At 36.8% G+C, this 24,236-nt stretch overlaps 2 protein-coding genes across 5 annotated transcripts in view; one reads left to right on the top strand and one right to left on the bottom strand.

The window, feature by feature from the left end:
* Positions 1-1,532: 1,532 nt before the first annotated feature.
* On the bottom strand, positions 1,533-16,401 carry NDUFB5 (NADH:ubiquinone oxidoreductase subunit B5). Of its 2 annotated transcripts, XM_004270512.4 has the most exons (6): positions 16,222-16,382; positions 8,948-9,036; positions 7,641-7,707; positions 6,783-6,844; positions 5,614-5,720; positions 1,533-1,771 (listed from the first exon to the last, which is right to left on the bottom strand). In XM_004270512.4, exons 1-6 carry the CDS (start codon positions 16,343-16,345, stop codon positions 1,651-1,653), a joined length of 570 nt encoding a protein of 189 aa, XP_004270560.1. In that variant the 5' UTR covers positions 16,346-16,382; the 3' UTR covers positions 1,533-1,650. The 2 variants fall into 2 exon arrangements, with proteins under 2 accessions (XP_004270560.1, XP_033285366.1); XM_033429475.2 differs by lacking the exon at positions 5,614-5,720 and having other exon boundaries at positions 16,222-16,401.
* Positions 16,402-16,487: 86 nt separating this feature from the next.
* Positions 16,488-24,236, top strand: part of MRPL47 (mitochondrial ribosomal protein L47) — a 36,226-nt gene continuing 28,477 nt past the window's right edge. The window contains exons 1-4 of one of the 3 annotated variants that reach the window (XM_012533310.3): positions 16,488-16,640; positions 19,694-19,845; positions 20,395-20,455; positions 23,649-23,745. In XM_012533310.3, the coding sequence (XP_012388764.1) occupies positions 16,516-16,640; positions 19,694-19,845; positions 20,395-20,455; positions 23,649-23,745 (435 nt within the window). In that variant the 5' untranslated portion in view covers positions 16,488-16,515. The remainder of the gene's footprint in view (positions 16,641-19,693; positions 19,846-20,394; positions 20,456-23,648; positions 23,746-24,236) is intronic. The other 2 variants (XM_033429473.2, XM_004270516.3) reach the window with 2 other exon arrangements.

Below are 24,236 nucleotides of genomic sequence, written 5' to 3'. Positions count from 1 at the left end.
CATTGTGGTGGCTTCTCTTGTTGTGGAGCATGGGCTCTATGCGCACAGGCTTCAGTAGTTGTGGCACGCGGGGTCACTAGTTGTGGCTCATGGGCTCTAGAGCACAGGCTCAGTAGTTGTGGTGCACGGGCTTAGTTGCTCCGTGGCATGTGGTATCTTCCCGGATCAGGGCTCGAACCCGTGTCCCCTGCATTGGCAGGCGGATTCTTAACCACTGCATCAACAAGGAAGTCCCACACTTTCCATATTTTCTATGTTAAGTTTTTGTATATAATAATAGAAAGAAGAAAATAAAGTAAAACCTACTGGTGTTGAAAAATAACGTGTGAAGTCTAACAATATTGAATGTAAATGTACATAGGTGTAGCATCATTTACAATGACCACTGACAAGACCTATCTGCTTCCATTCTCCTTCCCCTTCTCCTACAAAACCAAATGGTTCATGCAAGCAGGGGTTCAGGGACAGCATGTCCTTCTCTCAAATACTTTGGCAGCCTTATGAGGTGGTAATTGCATAGGGAATCCTCAAAACAAAATCTGGAAGCAGCTGGGCGAGACAGCCCTCTTCTGGGGAAATAAGAAAATGCCATCACCCCAAAGGATGTTGGCTGGATTGTAAAGGCGTTTAGGGCCCTTAAGGCACAAGGGCATTCAAAAGGTATTCGCTGAGAATAATGAATTTTTGAAGCTCAAAGGTTATTTTGGAAGTTGAAGCGTAAATGTTTATTTTTGTAAATATTGAGCATGTGTTTAAAATTTCTTAGCCTCAATTTCTCATCTGTAAAATGCAGAAAATGACCTCATAAGGTCATTTTGAAAATAATATGAATAAATGCAGTTATTCAGCATAGTGCTCAGCAGAGAGTAAATGCTTAATAAATGACAGTCATTATTTTAACTCTTACTTATTTCATAATCTTTACAGTAATCATTTTACCTTGTGGAACTTCTCCAGTGTTTACAAAAAAGGACTCTAAGGAATCTGAGATACTGCATCTAAGAAAAATGAACATGTGTGTGTATATACATTTTAAAAGAACGATTTATGGCTAAAAACATGAAAACATTGAACTTTGAGATATCTTCACTGAAAAATTGTTTATTAAGGTGTTAATGTTTTATAATAATTGGTTCAATATTTATATAATTTAAAATTCTGAGTTGCCCTTGAATAATCCACATATCTACAATACTCACATGTATATAAACTACATATTTCCTGATATTTAACATAGACTTCTCTAACTTCCATTTATCAGACAAATACAACATTAATCTTTCAAAGCTACACCTTTAGGAGTTCACAAATTCCTATTTCTTTGAGTTTTTTTTTATTATACTTAAACATTCTTAAAAGAGGAAGCTGAAAGCCCCAAACCAAAAGCCTTAATCTGCCTTTCACAATATATATGTGTATCAAATCATCATGACGTACACTTTAAATATCTTACAACTTTGTGAATGACACCTCAATAAAGCTGGAAAAAAAAAATGAAATCACACACAAAAAAGCCTTAATCTGAACCAATGTTGAGAAATGGAGTAACGAATAGGATCTTTTATTCATCACACAGAAAAAATACAGAATATATCTAGTAATTTAGTATTGCCTAAAGAGAATATACTTTGTATTTAGAGAAATAAAAGATTAGTTGTCAGGAGTTGCTTTTGGAGAATGATCAATAAGTGTCTTATCAATGGTCAGATACTGATACCAGGGACCATCGCCTCTTGCACGCATTAGACTTCGTACTTCCAGCTCCTTTAACCTGTAACAAACGAATGGTGATGTTGTGACTACAGCATTTCCAATTATAAAGTTAATGAATTATCTCCATAAAGAACAACAACTTGAGAGTCTTGCTTTTATGTAAAATATAATGTCCCTCCACAGATCCATATGTATGCATATATCTGATATGTACCTATAAGCAAAATTTGGGACTTATTTTGGCTTTTATTATCTTGCTTATGTAGTTAGCCAATGAATATTGTTTTTAATCACCCAAGCGTCCCTTGAATTGATAATCAATTCTCTCCTCCTGTCCCTGCTCTTTGTCTGGACAGATCACTTTCACTTGAATAGTGATAATGCATTTCCTGTCTTCTTGCCTTTTAAATGTTAGGAGAGTCATTTACAGAACGCCTACTATTATGACCACATACTGTGCCAAGTGCTAGAAATTAAAAGGGAACAAGCCTTCCTGGAGGAGCTCACATCCCCTGTCTATACTGGCTGCCGATCACCATTAGGACAGAAAACTTCTTGAAAGAAGAGACGGTAACTTATTCACCAGCCACCAGCATCACACTGAGCCTGGTCAACATTGGACAATCCATATTTGTAAAGAAAAGAAAAAAGAAAAACCAGGATTAAGAAAAACATTCTCTGACTCTAAGATCTACTTATTTGTCCTCAACCTTCTTCACAAACTGAATAATCTCTATTTTAGAAAGATACTTTCCTTCTTCCACAGCCAAGCCTTTGCACAAAACTACCACGCATTCCTGGAATAATCCCTTCTCCATCAAGCCTTTTACTTTCCATTTTTATAGACTACATACTAACTTTTTATGACTGGAAATCTGTCACAGTTAAATTATTCACTTTATTAACCTTAACCAGTTTACCAACCCTATCTATGACAAATAATATACCTTTGTGATAGTGTATATAAGAGAATACATTTATCTTTTTTTTTTTTAGGATTAAATATCAACCTTTTTCTTTTCTACTCTTTATAATAATCTAAAATGCAAGTAATTAAAATATTCATCACAGGGGCCTGGTTAAATAAATTATTGTTCACCCATATAATGGACAACCTATGCACCTGTTAAAAAGAATGAGGGAAATCTATATATAGTAACATGGAAGGAGAGGACAGATATATCATTAGGTTGAAAAAGCAAGGTATAAAATGAGTCTGTGTGGCATCTTCCCATTTCATTAAAAAGCAGAGAAAATCATTTGTGCTATGTATATGTACATATGTGCAGAGTATTAAAAATTCTGGAGGACCAAAAATAAATTATTTCTGGGGGAATCAATTACTTAAGACAGTCCCTTTCTATTTTATACCTTTCCTTTAAGCTTCAGTTTTCCAAATACCTAAACATATATTTTTAAAAATGTGTAGGTACTCCCCATTCCATTCTCACACTTGCATCTTTCTTTTAGGAGTAAAAGTCAGGGTCCTGTTTTAGTTTTTTAAAAAATATTTATTTATTTATTTATTTAGGCTGCTCCAGGTCTTAGTTGCAGCACACGGGATCTTCATTGCTGCGTGTGAGATCTTTTTAGTTGTGGCATGCGGACTCTCAGTTGCGGCACGCGTGCAGGATCTAGTTCCCCGACCTAGGACCGAACCCAGGCCCCCTGCATTGGTAGCGCGGAGTCCGACCCACTGGACCACCAGAGGAGTCCCCTGTTTTTGTTTTTATTTTTACTTTGTTTTGTTTTGAAATTGTTTGGGATTGTTATATGTCTAAGAAATTTTGTAATCTGATGTTTTATCAAAGGTATATGTCTGAAGTTCAAAAATGTCCAAAGCTAACTAAGTATGAGGCATAATGCTATTCCATGCTCTTAAATACTTAATGACAGTTCTATATGGTAACTACACATACATGTAATTACATATCTACAAAACAAGCCAATCATATGTTCATTTAATCATTTAAATAGTTTTCAATATCATAGCAATTTTTGTAAACTACAAAATTAGAGCAGAATAAACAGAAAGCAGGTCAATGGTAGCCTGGGGCCAAGAGTAAGGGATGGGGATTGACTGAAGGGACAGGAAAGAAACTCACTAGGTGATCATAATGACCTCGATAGTGGTGGTTACAGTTATATATTTTGTCAAAACCCACTGAACTTAATGGGTACTTTTGATTGTATGTAAACCTCATTCCAAACACCAAAATAAATCTCAGAAAAGATCATATTTAAAAGTAGAAAAAGAAAATATGAGTGAACATTAAAAAATAATTTTGGGGCTTCCCTGGTGGCGCAGTGGTTGAGAGTCCACCTGCCGATGCAGGGGACACAGGTTCGTGCCCCAGTCCGGGAAGATCCCACATGCCACCGAGTGGCTGGGCCCATGAGCCGTGGCCCCTGAGCCTGCGCGTCCGGAGCCTGTGCTCCGCAACGGGAGAGGCCACAGCAGTGAGAGGCCCGTGTACAGCAAAAAAAAAAAAAAAAATTTTGGACTTGTGTATTTACTTATTTTATTATTATCAGAGACCTATATATGACACAAAATTCCAGAAGCTAAAGAAAAAGACTGACAAGCTTGACAATCATTAAATGAGTAAATATATTAAAAGCAATTAAAGCATCAGTACACAGTAAGTGTTCAAAAACATATTAGCTACTACTGCATTTTTGTTATCTGAAACATAAAAACACTAAGTTGCAAAAAAATTGTACACTGTCAGAAGACAAATGACAAGCTAGGAAAACATATCTGCAACAAAAACAAAAGGGGCTATTTTAATCAATGCACAAATTAATAGAAAATGGGCAATTTATGAAAAAGAAATATAAACAACCAACAGATATACGAAAAAATACTCAACTTTGCCAAAAAATACAAAATTGAAATGATGAGATAACATTTTTCAACTGTCTTATCAGCAAAAATGTTTAGGTTTGATAAATTCCTTTACTGGGAAAGGTATGGAGAAACAGAATTATCCTGTATTGGTGACAGAAAAGACCACTGGTACAACTTTTTAAAGAAGAGTTTGAGAAAAGCTATCTAAAATTTAAAGCATAACATTTGGTTTATCAGTGCCACTGCTAGGAATTTATATTCCAGATACACTGAATAAATATGCAAAAATATATGAGGATATTCACCACAGCACAATGTATAATTATCAAAAAACTTGGAAAAAGCCTAAGTACCAACAATAGGTCCCCCACCGGTTAAAAAAATTAAGGCACATCCATCCAGTGCAGCCATTAAAAAGAATAGAGTATATGCTATTACCGAAAGATCAAGATACAGTTGGCCCTATCTATCTTCGGAGGGCCAACTGTTCTATGCCATTTTATATAGGGACTTGAGCATCCTCAGACTGGTATCTACTGGAGGTCCTGGAACAATCCTCCTCAGTTACCAAGGAATGACTGTATATTTACATGAAAGGAAGACAAGGTGCAGAACAGTGCTGATAACAGGATTCCATTTGTGTTAATATATTTTGTAAATGATATATAAAAAATATATTTTTAATGCATAAAATATAAGAGATCATTAAATAGTAGTCACCTCTAAGGATGACACTGGGTGTAAGAAGAAAGGAAATTGGGTGGGGGAGGGGAAGGAGAGGGCTACCTTGCACTTAAGAGAGTCAGGACATTTCAAAAAAGAATTCTTTTTAATCTGACAGATATTATCTCCTAATAGCCTTCTAGTCTCCAACTCATAATCTCCTCTCTAAACAGGCTAATTCTCTCTCCATCTTCACCCTTTTACACGGAGCATCCTACACTGTTGAAATAGTTTTATTAAATTTCTTCCTGTGGTTTGCAACTTTAGGAAAGGATTTTCTTCCCTGCACTCCAACTCCTGCCCCATTTTTTTTTTTTTTTTTTTACCGTAATTCAGCTTTTTCAGCTTCAACTTGAAGGACAGCCATTGTTCTTTCATAATTCTTTTCAGGACTATCAAAGAAAGTTCGGGCAATCCATCTTGATATAGGATGCTACAAGAGAAAATGTGTTTAAAATTAGTGTCTGAAAAGTACTTTGCTTTTCCAGTTTACTATTCTCCTAAAATGACCATCTCAGGTAAATCAATAACACTTTTATGTATCAACCACTTTATATATTTTTTAAATAATTTTAATTTGTTCGGTAGATACTACCTTTGTCCTCATTTATAGATGAGCAAATTTCACAAGGTTGTACAGTTACTAGGTTGCAGCATCTGCACTCAGGCCAGGTCTGTCTGACTCTAAAACCTGTGCTCTTTCCTATTATACTACACTATAAGTATCTTAACTGGCAGATTTTGGAGCCAAACCCGGGGTCTGGTGATCTCAAAATGGCGCTCTTTCCACCAGTCAGCCAAGATAAACTAATTATATGGCTTACCTTAAGATTTAATAATGAAGTATTTCTTTTCTAAAATATAATTCATTCAGATAATAAAACATGATAAGATATACTGTAATCAAGGCCATCTCACTAAAACACTTGTAAAGACAAGTAACAGAATTAATTTTGGGTTTTAGTAGCCATGACAGTATGGTAAAATGACTAATTAACAGTGCAGGCTCTGGAGTCAAGACTGCCTGGGTTCAAATACTGACCCTATCCCTTAGACAGAGAACTTAACCTCTTTTAAGCATCAGCTTCCTCATCTCTAAAGCAGAAATAATAATAGTACCATTTACATGGAATGAGATAGTATTTTCAAAACACTTATCATAGTGCCTGCTACACAGTGGGTGTTCAATAAATGACAGCTAGCATTAGTATCAGTAGTTTTCCCTATGGCATAGAATGTAGGATAAATTCTGACTGTTACTCTCTAGGTTGAGAACACAGTGCAGAGTCAGTCTTTAAAAAACCATAAAGCTTAAGGTAATAAAACAATGCAGAAAATTACCAAAAGTTACTTATAAAAAGTGAGCACAAAATGTATCATTTACTTGTTATAAAAAATTGAATACAAAACTATACCACAATTGCTAAATTAAGATATTAACCAGTACATTGACAAGACACCTAACTGAAAATAACTTTCAGTGACCTATACCAACCTTGAAATATTCCCAGTGCTCTGGGGTATAGCCTTCTGGAATTTCTGCTAACTCAGCTTCACCTAATAAGAGAAAACAGTGATATTCAACTTTAGTATCAGGAGTTTATAATGTTAATTCTTCACTATTTAAGTAAGAAACCAACCTCTTGTGATTTTAAAGAACCTTTTGTTTTGTAGCAATGAAGATATCTAATATTTTAAATTCACTTCAAGCTGGTGGAAAATCATTCATTAGATATTTTTTAGATGTCTTCTATGTGTAATGCATTGTATATAGGCATTATATGAGGGTTCTCGTTTTGTTTTTATATAGTGTAAGAAGATATAATAAAAGACATACTATTCCTCTGGTTTTCCTTAAACATCCTAGACAAAATATTTAGGATTCAAGATGTTAGAAGTACTGTGAGTGAGCAGAATTTCCCAGGAGACCTAATAGTTACTATCATTCACAAATCTATTCTTTTTTGGAAGATTATAACTTTATATGTTCCAGAATGGATAAAAAAAGTTCTTCCATCCCTCAGCCTCTTTTCCACCTCTCTCTCTTTCTATTTTCCTTATTCAGACTTCTCAAAGCTGGTTTTGGGAAATGAGAAAGAGGAAGAAGACAGGCCTTTTATGTGGCCTATAGAGTCAGTGACCTTAAAGGTTTTTGGAGAAAACAAAAAGTTAAAAAAAGAACCACTGTGTGCTATTGCAGATTAAGATTTGGTTATTTTAAAATAAATTCTCATGTTTATGTTTATTTTATTATTTGAAGAACTTTCCCTTATAATATCCATAATTCCTTTTTTATATTAATGTACACAGGTTTTAAAAATTTACTAATTTAGTTGGTGGAGGAGATACTTACCAATGAATACATTCACCAGAGTTATGCCAATTGCTACTGGAATCCCAGTCAACAAAATGTAGAATTTCTGTTAAGATTAAAAAAAAAAAAAAAAAGTTTTCACATAACCATTTCCTAACTCCTTTCCTCACACTCAAACTGTCCTCATTACATGATTTCCTTTTATTTCTTGTAACATAAACTTGCCAAATTGGAGATGCTGTATAAAATTATTTATTTCTGTAATTTTCTTTTGCTCTAGCTTTTAGATGCCTATATTTAGTGTCAAAAATGAAAGAAGAAAGCAAAGACTAATTGTATAATACAATATATATTTAAGTGATTTTTCATTTTTGGTTAAAGCAATGTCATAAAAGAAATTTTTATATTAAGAATAAAAGTGTAAGAAGATGAGGGTGATTTCTGGAGTTTGAGTTGGTCATCACAAGAAAAGTAGGAGCTCAACCATGGAGATGGAGAGGGCATTAAGCACAATGGACAGGCAAGGGAAGGTCTAGAGGGCAGCCAGTGGGTCACAGCTTTAGGAACAGTGGCAGAGTCCAGTCTTCCACCTTCTAAGTCTCTACTTTTCTTTACAGAGTCTTGAGATACAAACATGCAGTCAATGCCCTGCTTCACTCTCTGAAATCAAAGTTCCTAAACAACAAAGAAATAAAAAATCATATCCCAAAATAATGGAGTTACATATTTAAAGAAGTCCTTCAATGAGTTCTTTGTTAATTTAAAGAATATATTAGTAATATAAATAATTATCCCCAAATGAATCCATTTTCAGTTTTATAATTTATAGATTTTTCTTTTGGTCAGGGAACACAGATGATTTCAAAACACCATAATCTTGAGAAGAAAGGAATGTTTCAATTTTTACCTCCAATATGCATGAATTCTCTTTTTGAAGAAGGAAAGGTTCACTAATTTAAAAATAAATTCAGGGGGCTTCCCTGGTGGTGCAGTGGTTGAGAGTCCGCCTGCGATGCAGGGGACGCAGGTTCGTGCCCCAGTCTGGGAGGATCCCGCATGCCGCAGAGCAGCTAGGCCCATGAGCCACGGCCGCTAAGCCTGCGCGTCCGGAGCCTGTGCTCCGCAACGGGAGAGGCCACAACAGTGAGAGGCCCGCGTACCGCAAAAAAATAAAAAAAATAAATTCAGTAACAAACCAGGCCTTACTACTCAATCTCAACTTTTTTTTGAGAAAAGGAATATGAATTTACAAAAAAAATCTTTTATAAAATGAAAGATGTTTTCTAAATAGGAAAAAAATTTCCTATTTATATGTAAAGAGTTTAGTTCAACAAGTTTTAACTCACCATTAATTTCAAAAAACGTCTGTCATAGAATCCAGAAGGCTTGATGATAAACAGTCTTTTCCCATGGTCTCCACTGTGTCGCACAGGAGCTGGAAATATTAAATAACCCTGTTATATACAAGGTTTATAAGGATATACTGTTATATTTTGAGATAAAAGTCAGACTATACGAAAACATACATGCATAAATGTTTAATATGAATTAAAATAAAGCATCCCTTAATCATATATATGATTAAGATAAAAAAATACATGCTTCTTTATTTGAGTACTAAAGGCAGGGAATACTAGGATATCTTTAAACAGAGATTGATGTACTGTTCTAAACTACAGCTCTCCTCATTTTTATTCAACATATTCATCAATATTTTCATCATTTTTATTCATCAATATTCAAGATATTGATATTTATTGAAGAAATATCTAAATGATTATTTGAATTTGTTTCAGTAGCAGGCAGGGAGATCAGATACTCTTGGTGGGCTACGTACCTTTGTTTACCTCTGCAATAAATATTTGCTAATGCTGCAAAAGAAATTAATTTAAAGTGCGTCATATGATGAGGCAATATACATTAGGGACTTGATGCAAAATAAATGGAAAGATATTTTTTCAGTATCTCTCTAGCAGGAATTTGAACTTGTTCAAAAGAACACACTCTAATATGTCTTGATAAAATCCCTTTATAAGCCATTTCTTCTTTTTTTTAGTTGATATAATAATTTAATAATTATTATATTACATAATAATTATTTATTATAATTTTTACAAAAATTTATATTTTACAAAATATATTACAAAATTTTACAAAAAAATTTTGTAAAAAATAATTTACAATGTTGTGTTTGTTTCTGGTGTACAGCAAAGTGATTCAGTTATAAATATATATATTCCTTTTCATATTCTTCTCCATCATAGTTTATTACAAGATACTGAATATAGTTCCCTTCGCTATACAGTAGGACCTTGTTGTTTATTTTATATATAGAGTTTGTATCTGCTAATCCCAAACTCCTAATTTATCCCCCTCCCCTTGCTTTCCCTTTTGGTAACCATAAGTTTGTTTTCTATGTCTATGATTCTGTTTCTCTTTTGCAAAAGTTCATTTGTATCATATTTTAGATTCCACATATAAGTGATATATAATATTTGTGTTTCTCTGTATGACTTACTTCACTTAGTATGATAATCTCTAGGTCCATCCATGTTGCTGCAAATGCGTAAGCCATTTCTTATTGTAAATATCCTTCTCTTCAAATCCTCTCCCAGACGGTATTTAATCAAGGCTTGCTGAAGATAAACTGAGGCAAAACTCTCACTCTTGGATCTGCTTTCTATGCGATTTCCCTTTCTTGGAAGTCTGGAAGGATCACTATGGCCACTCTAAGCCCTTTCTGCTAAAAGCAGGAAAGGCTCTAACATTACTGAGAAACTGAGGGTTACTATGCTTCTGCTCTGTAACTGCATTCAAGGGAATTTCCCATGAGTCATTGCTGAATAAAAAACTAATTTCCCATTAAAGGAATTTTAATCATAATAGATGTCAGAAAGATTTGTATCCTTTGTTCAAGCTTAAATGTCAAGAATGACCTCCTCTCTCCTGAAATCTATTCTTTAGGCCCAGGTGACATCTCATCCTCCAAGAAACCAACATGCTTCCCAACCAGATGAGAGCTCTCCTACCTCTGAACTGCTGTATATTCTACTGATGTGTAAACTTGCTTTCACTGCCCCCACTGAAATATAAGTGTCTCGAAGGCAGGAACTGTCTTAAATTTTGATACCACCTGCAGCAGCTTGCAATGAATTTAGAAGGTTAATTCACAAGAGAATTAGAAGCTGGCACAAGTTTACTAAGTATAAATCATCTACTAAGGCTTCTAAAATAACAAGAGAATTTGACAAGGTAAGTATGTATTTCTGCAAATCATTTCAAAGATACAATAGAAATTTCTGTGGACTAGATGAAAAAAATGGGCTGGATAACAGTACAAACCACTCGTTAATTCAATAAATATTTAAGTGCCTACTGTGTACAGGTCTTATGCTAGGTCTATAGTATAAGAGGGATTTAGATTCTGCTGGGAGGAAAAAATAGATAATTACAAATCTATATTGTAAAAGACAACAATCTTTGTTGTCTTTGTTGTCTATAAGGACAACAAAGGAAAGAAACAGGATGTAGTGTCAGAAAAGAAAAGGCTCAGAAGTAAAGCCCCTCTTTAGACAGGCTGGTGGAGTTGGGGAGGTATGAGGAAGGCACATTATAAACTGAGAGAAGTAGCAAGTTAGAAGAAATCTGTAATGGGTAATTGGTTGATTGATTATACCCAAAAGGTACTGATTACTTAATGTAGTAACCTGCCAAAGGGCTCTCTCACAATTTCTATGAATGGCCTGAATGTGGTGGAGATGGTATTCCTGATGATACAGAGCTACTGCTACAAGAGTGGCTACTACACTAATGATGAAATAGGATCCCCCCAAAAGTCCTCCTACACACTTACAAAAGGTGAATCTAAAAGGATTAAGTATAGTAAGTGGAAAGTCCTACTTGAACACTCCAGAAGTTTAGTGGCTCACAAACTTAAGAAAAGTCACTGGTGGGAGTTCCCTGGTGGCCTAATGGTTAGGATTCTGGGCTTTCACTGCCATGGCCCAGGTTCAATCCCTGGTCAGGGAATTGAGATCCCGCAAGCTGCATGGTGTGGCCAAAAACAAACAAACAAAAAGTCATTGGTGTCATGTGGATGTGGTTAACCAAAAAATCCCAAAGGTAATCCAATCTTAATCTGATGTACCAGAAATACAGGGTCAAAACAGAAGGAGCCCTCCACCTCCATGTCTTACCAGACCTGTGGAAGTGTGTCCATCCCAGAATACACTGTTTTAGAGGGACAATCTGGAGCACGTCCTAAGTTAAGCAACCAGGATGGCAAACAACCTGGAAATTGACCTACTGAAACTGAAAGAACTGAAGCTGACTGGCCTACAAAAAAGAAGTCAGGATAGAGACCAGAGAAGTGCCTTTAAATAGCTGAAGGCTGTCCAATGACAAAGGCTTACACTATTCTGCACTGACCTGAAAGGAAGAACTAGGATCAATGTGTGAAAGAGTAATTTTTGGCTTAATACAAGGAAGAAGTTTCTAACAATTTTAGTGGTTGAAAATAAAATTGGACTGCCTCCCCAGTCCCCATTATGGAGTTATTCGAGTATCACTAATGGAATGTCACAAGGATTAGCATACTACAGGGGGTGGCCTATAAGATTTCTAAGGTCCTTTCCCTCAAAGAATCTGAATAGATGGCCTCTCTTAGAATAAAAAGACGTACCTTTCCTACTGATGAATCTCAATGGTTTCCTTCCAACACCAAGAACTCTTTCCTGCTTTCAGGTCTTTGCACTTAACCTTCCTCTTTGCTTGGAAGCTTTTCCTCAGGCTCTTTGAATGGCTAGCTCCTCACCCCATCCTTCAGAGGTAAGATCAAATGTTACCTCCTCAAAGAAGTTTTCTCTGACTACCCTATATCCACAGCTGGTCTCCCACTTATTCTCCTTAATATCATTTAGTTATTTCCTCTAGAACAATAAGCACTAAGCTGAATCATTCAGTAGTGTATCTCCAGTGCACTTTAGTGTCTGCCACATGGTAGGAACTCCATAAATATTGTTGAATTTACATTTCTTAAGTAAATTTAATGTTGGTAGGGGATCTTTCTTTAGTCCCTGAAAGTAAATCTTCTCAGAAGAGACAGTATACTCCCAACTTTCCCTTTCAATCAGATGGACAGACAGACAGACAGACACACACACACACATACACACAGAGAAACACGTAAGGATTAAACTCTATGTGGGGTTTTAGGGACCACTGATTACAAATGACAGTATTAGTAGATGTGGAAAGTGTAACAAACAAAAAAAACTATGGAAGAAAGCTTGAGCTGGCTGCATTCTAGCAATATTAAACAGTTAGTAATGTGAACTTCTTGCTTTCTTTACATATAATTACCCTACTGTTAAACAACAATTATTCATGCCATTAAATGTGTTAGGTAACTGTTATACTATTAACTGTTCTAAAGGATATTTCATAGCCCTAAACTCTTTTCAAATATTCTGAGCCTTCATGATTTGTTGTTGTAGTAGGGCCATCTGCTTACAATCTAAAATTATTAGAGTGAACATTGCTTACAACCAGGTGACTGCCAGGATTTCTGGAACTCAATCCTTCTGCCACAAAAATAGGCATTTTCCTCCACTCTCTACAGCCTGGAATGTCTCAAGGTACTCAGTAATTACGTGGAACTAAGGTTTCACTAACCAATTTTTTTTAATGCGAATAACTTCAGGAAAGTTATGCTTTGGACAATTGTGATACTTGTGAGGATCAAATAAGATAATATCAGATTTTTTTGTGTCTCCAAGACAACACCCAAAATTGGTCATTTTCTTTCCCTCATTCTCAGACTATTCCCAGTTAATGGCACCACCAACTCAATTACCCAGGCTAAAAAATCTCAGTCATCTTCCTGTGCCTCATTCATCAGTTGTCAAGGCCTCTTGATTCTAAAATTCAAACTTTCCATTTCTCTCCAAGACCTTTTCACCTCAGTGGCTTAAGAAATCAACATGCCTGATAAGCCATCCAATATTCAGAAGCATCTTCCTAAAACATACTACTGATGCTGCTCTTCTTCTAAAATACTCTCGGGTGCCTACAAAATCGTTAAGATACTTTGGCTTTGTATTCAGTCCCTCCCCTAATTAGGTCCTAACGTCTCTTTTTTTAACCTTCTCTCGCAACACCTACCTGTCCCAAGAGCCCCATATTCAGATATATCTGAAAACACATCCTTTACTTTTCCATCAATTGCACCTGTTAAAACTATCCCTAGAATCCAGTTAACATGCCTCATCATCCATGTCTGAATTAAGTCCACACTACTTCGTTTAATACTCTTCTCAGGTTTTAAAGCCATAATTATATGCACATCAGCCTTCAACATAAAAGTTCTCTGCAGCTGAGGGGAGAACTTAAGCTTATTTCTAGAATCCCTTGATGTTTGACATTTAATAATTAAACAGAATACTTTTATCTGCTTATTTTCTGAGAAAGGTTTTCACTGAGAGTGATTGATGATAACATGACAGTACTAGATGTTTAAGAAAGGTGAGACCACAGGGCCCTGTAGAAGGTAATGCCCAGTGCTATAGATTTTTCCCACTCACTCTTTACCACTACCTTTGAGGTAAGGTAAAATTATCACCCTCTTTTTAGAAACAAAACAAAACAGTTCTTATGGTAAGAGACAAGTTCATTCAAAATGACATTTCTAGAAAGATGCAAAATTATGCAGAAACACATTTCAGGGTTATAAATACTTGTCAGTGGGAAAGATATTAGTTTTATTTTATTTCCCTGTCAACAGAAAATAAGCACATTGTAATAAAATCCTCTTTTTTTTCTTTCTAAATCCTCTTTTTTAACGATGAAGAAATGCAGGTTTGGAGCAATTAAGTGCCTTCCACTTAGCTTCCCAGATGTGATGACCCAAGCTCACAGAGTTACTAAATTCTGGAGGTAGGATTTAAACCTAGGTGGTCTATATCCAGAGAAAACAAAACCAGACAAGGTTCTCTCCTCTGTTGGATCTTACGTTCTCATAGAGGCAGACATAAACAATAATATAAAACAGATTACAACCTTTCATTCCACAGTGATAGATTAGGTTTCACATGCAAAATACCTTTGAAAGCAGGTACACTGCTGAAACACAGTAACCTCACTATAGCTATCACATCCTTTCCTGCTCCCAGTGGAAAAGGTGTAGATTACCTGCGAAGATCCTTCCCGAACTCCAAGAATGGGGAATAGTGTATAAATGGGATCTAGGGGAGAAATTTTACCTCAGTTTATCTCCAGGTAGGCATGATTAAGTACCATGGGGGGAGGGGGTATTTGAAGAGGATATTTGTAATCAGAAATGGCTTACAAAGGAATTTTATCAAAGAATGTAAGCACATGTAGTTTTGTAACAGGTTCAAATTCCTGCCGGAAATTTGTTCAATGCCACTTTTTTTCCTTTCCATTTTTCCAGCAAGTCCCTCATGGCATCAGTGTATAATGCCTCATCATGTGAAGTGACATAATTCAAATTAAATTGGGAGAAGAGCAGTAAACAGAAAAAGATATTTTTAAGTTGGAGAAGAATCTTTTGGGCTTTAAATTTCACTTCCTCTGTATCTACTTGTATTGCATAGGACAAATCGCTTACAGTATATTTTTGATCAAGAGGATTAAATGAATACCTTTAATATCTTAGAATGGTGCCCAGCATATAATGTGTGCTCAATAAATGCTAGCTCCCATTATTATTATTCACTTAATACAGTAGTGCATTATTTTTGTAATAATTGAGTCACAGTTTCCTCATCTGTAAAATGGGGTAACACTGTACTCACTTTGCAGAATCCAAAAGGGAATAAAGCAGACTGAATACAAAGCATTTGATGCTTTGCTATTATGATTATTCATTCCCCTAGAGTTCAGTCCACAGTCTCCAAGAGGCTCCAAATAATCCTCCCATGACTGCACTGACTTTCCTAAGACCTAGGAACTTTTTCTTCATAGGTCCCTTCCTCTCTAAGAAGACATTAAAAATAATTATTTTATGATTCCGTTGATATAAAATGAATACAATTCAGGCTGGATTCAGCATCACATATGCATTAACATTATAGCCCTTTTCCTTCTGATTTTAAAAGAAATTTAAATTAAAACATTTTCGTGGACACCTAAAAGTATCATGAAGGCACTGTGCCTAGCAGATGAGTTAGCCCTGAGCCTCTCCACCTGTCCATATATCAATATTATTACTTAGCATCAGCGGGCTCCTCAGCAACATGACTTCCCACCTTGTGAGATTAAAACGTACCGCAGGTGGAACATACAAAGAATCTTGGTGCCTGAGAGACATGGGTCTCAGCTCTTTGCCTTTCTAACATCAGCTTCATCCGCAAATTACCACCAACAGGATAGGTGAATGACAAAGCGTCTCACAAATTCTAATTAATTACTTAAACACGATCGATTTGATTACTCCAGGAAAACCCTCAGTCTCCTCACATAGCCCATGCTGCGTCTCTCAAGTCCCAAGTCCTCAATTTCTCCCAGCTCTCTCCGGATTCCACCAAGGTCACCCGGGAAGAGTCCTCCATCTCTCCTCCCGCGTTTCTTGATAGCGCTTTCTCCCAAAGCCAGTACCCACCGACAGTCTTCGGAAAGTCACGGGTGAGGAAGCCCCCGAATACAAGTCTAGTGTCAAGGCGGCGGCCAGACAGAGCGGCCACTGCAGAGACCGAAGCCCGCTGTAATAAACTCATGGCCGCCATGGCTACTACGGGCAAGAGAAGAGCGGGCAAATGTAACGGGAGCCGAGAGAGCCAATTTCTCAACGAGGGCGAAGCCGGAAAGTGGCCATGTTGAGTGAGGGCAAAGCCAATTCCTGTTCTCGTCATCCGGTCGGCGTGAGACGCCGGAAGTGACATCATTGTTGGCGGAAATGCGGTTTGCTTACTTATGCGGAAAAATGGCTGCTGCCAGTTTGGCTGTTTTGTGCAGGAGAGTGTCGGCGGCCCTGAAGGCTTCCAGGTCGTTAATAAGTCCTCAGGTCCCTGCTAGCACAAGGTAAGTGATGTGAGGAGTAGGTCTGTCCACTTCTCCAACTTTGGTTCTTGTTTGGTTGGCGAGATACTGAGAAACGCTTAGGGATGGAAAGGCCTCTGGGATGGCTGGGCCCGAACCCACTTCCGTGAGGAGTGAGTGACCTTGGAGAAGTCCCCCACCTGCGACATTTCCGTATCTTCCTCAAACATTTTGTTGTCACCTACTGTGGACCAGGCAGTCGTGGGGTCTGTAGAAAACCAGTATTTGTTGAACTAAACCTAGAGGTGCGGAAGCATCCTGTTCGGCTGGGTGAGTTGGGAAAAACTTCACTGAAAGCTTTTGGCTGTGGAACTGAAGGCTGTGTCAGATTTGGATGGATTTAAAAAGGGGTGGGAGGGTGTACGCCCAGAGTCTGTCAAAAAGAGATTGTTCAGTAAATGTTGAGTGAATAAATGAAGGTAGCCAAATGAAAGTAGTCATTTTTTTTTTTAAAGGAAGTAATGTATGTGCTCTTGAATCCAGCATATTTATTGGGCATCTCTCAGATATAGTGAACTTACATTAGCTTCAGAGATAAGCAATTTTTTTGGTTTGTTTTTTGCAGAGGTTCAGGGGTTGTAACTGGAAAAGTAGCAAACTTGAATTAATCGTCTCTTCCATCTCATCATCGTTTTTCCTTAAAAAAAAAATTCTGGATTTTTATCATTACTGTTGAATAAATATCTGTTCATTTACAGACACTTTGGAAAATAGGGTAAAGTGCTTTGAAGAAGAAAGTAAACATCAACTATGGTTTTACCATTCAGAGATAAACAGATTTTCTTCTATTCTTTTTAACTTTGAATATATAGACATACATGAGATTTTAAAATAAAATTAGGATAATATTTACGTATATGCATTTTTGTGTTCTACCCTTGTTTCTCCAACTTTTTATTTTAAAAAATTTCAAACCAAAAGGAAAGTTGTAACAGTAGTACAAAGAATAACCGTATACTCTGCACCTATGTTAACCAATCCTCAGCATTTTGTCACATTTTCTATACTTTTTATATCCATGCCTTTATTTTTCTGAACTATTTGAGGCATGTCAGAATTGCAAACATCATGACACTTCAGCATATATCTCCTAAGAACAAGAACACTGTCTTTTTTTTTTAATTAATTAATTTATTTTTGGCTGTGTTGGGTCTTAGTTGCTGTGCACGGGCTTTCTCTAGTTGCGGCGAGCAGGGGCTGCTACTTGTTGTGGTGCGCAGGCTTCTCATTGCAGTGGTTTCTCTTGTTGCGGGGCACGGGCTCTAGGTGTGCAGGCTTCAGTAGTTGTAGCATGCGGACTCAGTAGTTGTGGCTCGCAGGCTCTAGAGCACAGGCTCAGCAGTTGTGGCACACGGGCTTAGTTGCTCCGTGGCATGTGGGATCTTCCCTGACCAGGGCTCGAACCCGTGTCCCCTGCATTGGCAGGCGGATTCTTAACGACTGCGCCACCAGGGAAGTCCCAAGAACGCTGTCTTAACCACAATACTACAATGATCACACTGGGGAATTTTTTTTTTCTTTCTTAATTTTTAATTCAGAGTCCAGTCAATGAACATTTATCCTGTTAATTGTCGTGTTATCATTAGTCTTCTTTAATCCAGAATGGTTCGTTTTTTCTCTTTCATGATATTGACATTTTTAATAAGGTCAGCCTTTTTAGAATATTCCTTCATTTGGATTTGTCTGATTGTTTCCTCATGATTAGATTCACGTTAAATTTTTCTAGGTAGGAATACAACATTTGTTATACACTTCATTATTGTATTTTAAGTTATTTCTCCAGGTCATTAAATATTCTTTATAAACATGACTTTTAGATTACTGCATAATAGATTATCATACAGATGCACAATAATGTTTTTAACCATTCCCCAGTTGCACATTTACATTATTATCAGCTTTTTGATATCATATATAATGCTTTAATAGACTTTTTAAAAGTATAATTGACTTAAAATATTATATTAGTTTCAGGTGTACAACATAGTGATTCTATATTTTTATACATTACAAAATGATCACCACAATAGACACTTTGATTTATCAATTCCCATCTATGATAATTTGTCTTTTTTAAAAAAAATTTATTTATTTTTTATTTATTTGGTTGCATCAAGTCTTAGTTGTGGCAGGCAGGCTCCTTAATTGTGGCTCGAGGGCTCCTTAGTTGTAACATGTGTGGGCTCCTTGGTTGTGGCATGTGAACTCTTAGTTGCAGCATGCATGTGGGATCTAGTTCCCAGACCCAGACCCCCTGCATTGGGAGCTTGGAGTCTTAACCACTGTGCCACCAGGGGAGTCCCTCTGATAATTTCTTTAGTTGAAATTTCTAAATTCAGTGGAATTACTGGGTTAAAGGAGAAAGCATTGGGGTCTCTGATGTGTTGCAAAATTAAAGTTCAGAATGTTTTTATCTGCTTATATGCCCACTAGCCACATATGAAGGACTTAAAAATGTTACCTTAAAATATAATTATGTCGGGCTTCCCTGGTGGCGCAGTTGTTGGGAATCCGTCTGCCAAGGCAGGGGACACAGGTTTGAACCCTGGTCCGGGAAGCTCCCACATGCCGTGGAGCAACTAAGCTCGTGCGCCACAACTGCTGGCCCTGCGCTCTGGAGCCCGCGAGCCACAAGTCCTGAGGTCTGGGCGCCTGGAGCCCGTGTTCTGCAACAGGAGAGGCCACCTCAATGGGAAGCCCGTGTGCTGCAACGAAGAGTGGCCCCCGCTCACCGCAACTAGAGAAAACCCATGCACAGCAACAAAGACCCAATGCAGCCAAAAATAAATTAATTAATTAATTTAAAAAATACTTTTAAAATATATAATTATGTCAATATATTGGCTCTGAAGTTACAGGATAGCAACATATATAATGGCATGTTAAAAATAATTTCTAAAGCATTTTATGAGTTTATCGTTTCTTGGGCAGAAACCCCAAGTTGGTTGTTTGACATTGTAGGTGAGGAAATGATTCCGTTTATTGCTTATAAAATCCAAATGTGAAACTTGAATCACTTGTTTATATATGTTCAGTTGCAGGTTTTCTCTTTGTCTGTTGACTAAGAATACACCAAATGTCACATCTTTTCATCAGTGTAGATTACTTCATACCACATTGTCTAGGAGAGGACTGGAAGAATTTTTTGATGACCCAAAGAATTGGGGGGAAGAAAAAGTGAAATCTGGTGAGATATTTGGGTTGACCTATATTAAATAATTTTATTGAACCCTCTGTCATTTTGGGATTATTTATCCAGTTTGGGAATTACTTAAGTGTTTCCTTTTTTGATTTCCTTTGGGAATGTCTATTAGAGAAGATTAGAAGGACAGTATAATAGTAGAGTTAACTGTTCCTTGGAAGGTTGGCAAAAGGTTTAGAAGAGGAGTAGGTTGAAATTAACTAAGGTGCGGTTTGGGGTTTGTTTTACATTTCATTTTTTTAGAGATAGTTGAATATTAATTTATAATGATACTAAGTATTTTGACATTAGACTGTGAAGGTACCTTCTATACTACTAATAACAGTTTTTGAATGCTATTGCCAGTCACATTACTAATATTTTCATATGTGTTATCTAATTTAATCACAAATCCTAATTATATATTGTACTATAATATAATAAAGCTATTACACATTTTATAGATAAGGAAACAGGTTTAGAGAGGTTAAGTAATTTGCCAAAGGGCATGTAGCTAGAAAATTATTTCATGTTATGAATTTATCATTTTAATAGGAGCTTCATGGACCTGTCAGCAATTAAGGAACAAAAGTAATGAAGATTTACATAAACTTTGGTAAGTATACTGAGTACATTAACATCTAAGTGTTTGAAGCAGTTATAGTATAATAATGAGGTATAAACTTTATCTGATGTAAGAAATTAAGTAAAGTGATTTATAGTACTGTTTTGTGATACATAAGATCATTAAAATTTTTATAATAATGAGGTATAAACTTTATCTGATGTAAGAAATTAAATAAAGTGATTTATAGTACTGTTTTGTGATATATAAGATCATTAAAATTTTTATAAGTACTACAGAGGTTAAATTACATTATGACAGATGTATCAGAGTTCTTAAATAGTTGGGAGTTTAGAAATTTTACTGTAACTGCTACCAGTCATACTACCACTTTTATACTAAGAATTTCAAGAAACTAATAAAGCAAAATGGGGATGAGTTGGTTACATTTAGGCCTTCTTCTTTTTATTACCTTTTGCATGGTCTGGACGCTTTAGCTTTTTTGCTTTGAGGAAGAGTATTGGAGGGTGCACTTAATTGGAAATTTGGGTAGGTTTTTCTGGCAGATTCTCCTGATAAATTAGAAAGAATTGAGAGGATTTAAGACAGATTTGCATTGTATATATACATATATAAATTGAAGTATAATTGACATAACATTGTATTAGTTTCAGATGTGCAGTGTAATCGTTCAATATTTGTATATATTGTAAAATGATCACAATAAGTCCAGTTAATATCTGTCACCATACATAGTTACAAAAAGTTTTTTCCTTGTGGTGAGAATTTTCACGATCCATTCTCTGAGGTACTTTCAAATATGCAGTACAGTATTATTGACTATAGTCACCATTGCCGTATATAACATCCCCATGACTTTTTCCTTTTATAACTGGGAATTTGTACCTTTTGACCCACCTATCCCCCTACATTAATCGACTATATTTAGCCCAGAGATATGTTTGTTTGGGCTGTGCTATGTTTTAAAAATTGGGAAGTTTCGGGCTTCCCTGGTGGCGCAGTGGTTGAGAGTCCGCCTGCCGATGCAGGGGACACGGGTTTGTGCCCCGGTGTGGGAGGATCCCACATGCCGCGGAGCGGCTGGGTCCGTGAGCCATGGCCGCTGAGCCTGCGTGTCCGGAGCCTGTGCTCCGTGATGGGAGAGGCCGCAGTGGTGAGAGGCCCGCGTACCGCCAAAAAAAAAAAAAAAAAAAAAAAAAATTGGGAAGTTTCACACAAAAATAAGGATTTCTGGCTCCTCTTGAATAATCAGACCTGTGATGTTGCAACACTGAACCTGCATTTTTACATGGTGACAGTTGGCTGGTCTAAATGGAGCAGTGCATACCACTTCTTACCATCTTGTTGTTCTTTCACCATGCTCCCTTCACTCATAATTACTATTTGTCCAGGCACTGTAGTAGGCATTTAAAGTTTTATCCCTTGATTTAAAGGGTTATCTTTCATGGCAGATTAAAGAACTGTAAAATGCTTATAAAACCACTAATATTACAGGCTTATTTATGTGATACAATAAGAAATATATATTTTGTCTTTGTCTCTGATCGCTTAACACACAGCTCCTAAATCCCTTGGAATTGCCTGAGTGATATGAGTGTCTTCTAATCAGGCAGCTCTTGGGGGTGGGGGCTGGGGGGTATTGTTGTGTAGCTTCAGGATAGAGGCTGATTGCCAGAAAGGCCAAGGTGTGATTAGCAGATAGAGCATTCAGCCTCACCACCACCCCCACTTTTGGGGAGGGAGAGGGACTAGAGATCAGTTCAGTCACCAGTGGCCAGTGATTTAATCAATCATGCCTGCATAATGACACCTCCATAATAAACCCTAAACAACTAGGTTTGGAGAGCTTCCAGGTTGGTAAGTACATGGAAGTTCTGGGAGGGTGGTGTGCCTTGAGAAGGCATGGAAGCTTTGCACCCCTTCCCCATATCTTGTCCTGTGCATCTCTTCCATCTGGCTGTTTCTGAGTTGTATCCTTTATAATAAACCAGTAAGAGAGTAAAGTGCTTTCTTGAATTCTGTGAGCTATTCTATCAAATTATCAAACCCATGGACAAGGTTGTTGGAACCCCCAGTTTGTAGCTGGTCAGTCAGATATGTGGGAGGCCTGGAAATTGCTGTTGGCATCTGAAGTGGGGCATCTGAAGTCTTTCTTGTGGGACTGAACACTTAAATCTGTGGAATCTGGCTCTGACTTCAGGTAGTTAGTGTCAGGGAGATGGAAAAGACAACATGTTACTGTCAGGAGAGAAAAAACCCTCATTTGGTGTCAGAAGTGTTATATTTAAAACAGCACAGATTCATGGTAAAAAATACGTTGTTTTAAAGCACGTTTACTGTTGGTTATTTGTAAAGGGATAGTTAAGGCAGTTTCAATATTCATCCTGGCTAAAGCCAAATAGTTTATCTTCTGCCACTCCTTCCCCCCAAATCATCTTCTTCCATACCCAAAAGTACCCCAATTCCTTTGTTTCATTTTCTTTGCCCTCCACATTTATTTCCTTTCCTTTCTTCCAGCTCTGATTCTCAATCAAACTTATTTATTCACAAAAGTCACACTTGAGCTTTACCACCTCAGTGTTTTGATTTCAGTGATTTGATTGTGTTTGCTTTGGTTTCCTTTCCAGCCTAACATACCCCATCTCTATGAAGCTTTCGTTGATCATCTTAACCAGAAGGAATGTCTCATCTCTCCCACTTAATTCTCCTGGTAGTTGTTGTCTATACCACTGAGTATACCACACCACATTTCAGTTGTGGAGGGAGGGTTTTCCACCCAGGGAGTTCAGGATTTGAATCTTGAATTAGGCATGTGCCCCCCGAAACCTTACTTCTCTTAGCTTTAGTTTCTTCATTTAGAATGTGTAAATAGTTCCAACTTCAGAATTGTTGTGACAATTCAGTGAAATAAATGTATATATGTGCTTATTTAGCACATTGCCTGGTGTATAACAGGAACTGAATAAGTGTTATCTTCCATCCTCTCTCTCCACTTGGAATGTAGGGACTACGTTTTATGCTTTTTTGTAACTCTTCTGGCACTTAATGCAGTATGTGGCACATGGAAAATTTATTGAACAAACGAGTAAGAATAGATATAGCTCTATATAAGGGATTATTCTAAAGGACTTTTGAGTACAGATCATTAATTTTGATGTCAAAAAATCACAGTTTTATTAATATAAGCACAGAATAGCATTACAAGCTCTGTTTTTTGATATAGGTATGTTCTCCTGAAAGAAAGAAACATGCTCCTAACTCTAGAACAGGAGGCTAAGCGGCAGAGTTTGCCAATGCCAAGTCCGGAGCGGTTAGAAAAGGTGAGATTTGTGGGAGGCTGGAGACTGCTGAGTGTGGGATAAAAGCTAAAAGGTGTGAGTGTATGGTTCCTATAATTCTTGGCAAGTAGATTTCTTTCTTTCTATTTCTGCTTGATTTTTAGGAAATTACAGAGCTATGCAACTATCACTACTATCTAATTTAGAACATTTCCATCACTCCAAAAAGAAATCTCATGCCCATCTGCAGTCACTCCCATTCCTACCTACAGCCCTCAGCATATGTGTGGACATATGTTTTTATTTATCTTGGGTAGATACCTAGGAGTAAAACTGCTGTGTTGTTTGGTAAATCTGTGTTTGAAATTTTAGGAAACAGCCCAACCGTTTTCTAAAGTACCTGCACTATTTTACATTTCTAGTTCTGGTTTAGCTACTTCTGTACCAACTAGGTCAGATTTGTTTAATGCTTTTTTTTTAATTGATGTAAAACACCCATAACAAAACTTATCATCTTAACCTTTTTAAGTGTA

Source organism: Orcinus orca, chromosome 5, assembly GCF_937001465.1.
Source record: "Orcinus orca chromosome 5, mOrcOrc1.1, whole genome shotgun sequence".
Taxonomy (NCBI): Eukaryota; Metazoa; Chordata; class Mammalia; order Artiodactyla; family Delphinidae; genus Orcinus; species Orcinus orca.
This window is presented reverse-complemented; position numbering and strand designations above follow the sequence as displayed.

What these genes read in the sequence shown, in the direction of transcription:
- NDUFB5 (XM_004270512.4), bottom strand. Translation starts at nt 16,345, where the DNA reads ATGGCGGCCATGAGTTTATTACAGCGGGCTTCGGTCTCTGCAGTGGCC. An exon ending in GACGTTTTTTGAAATTAATG is followed by an intron (nt 7,708 to 8,947) that starts GTGAGTTAAAAC and finishes TAATCTTAACAG; the next exon opens with AAATTCTACATTTTGTTGAC. An exon ending in TCTGGTGAATGTATTCATTG is followed by an intron (nt 6,845 to 7,640) that starts GTAAGTATCTCC and finishes TTCTCTTATTAG; the next exon opens with GTGAAGCTGAGTTAGCAGAA.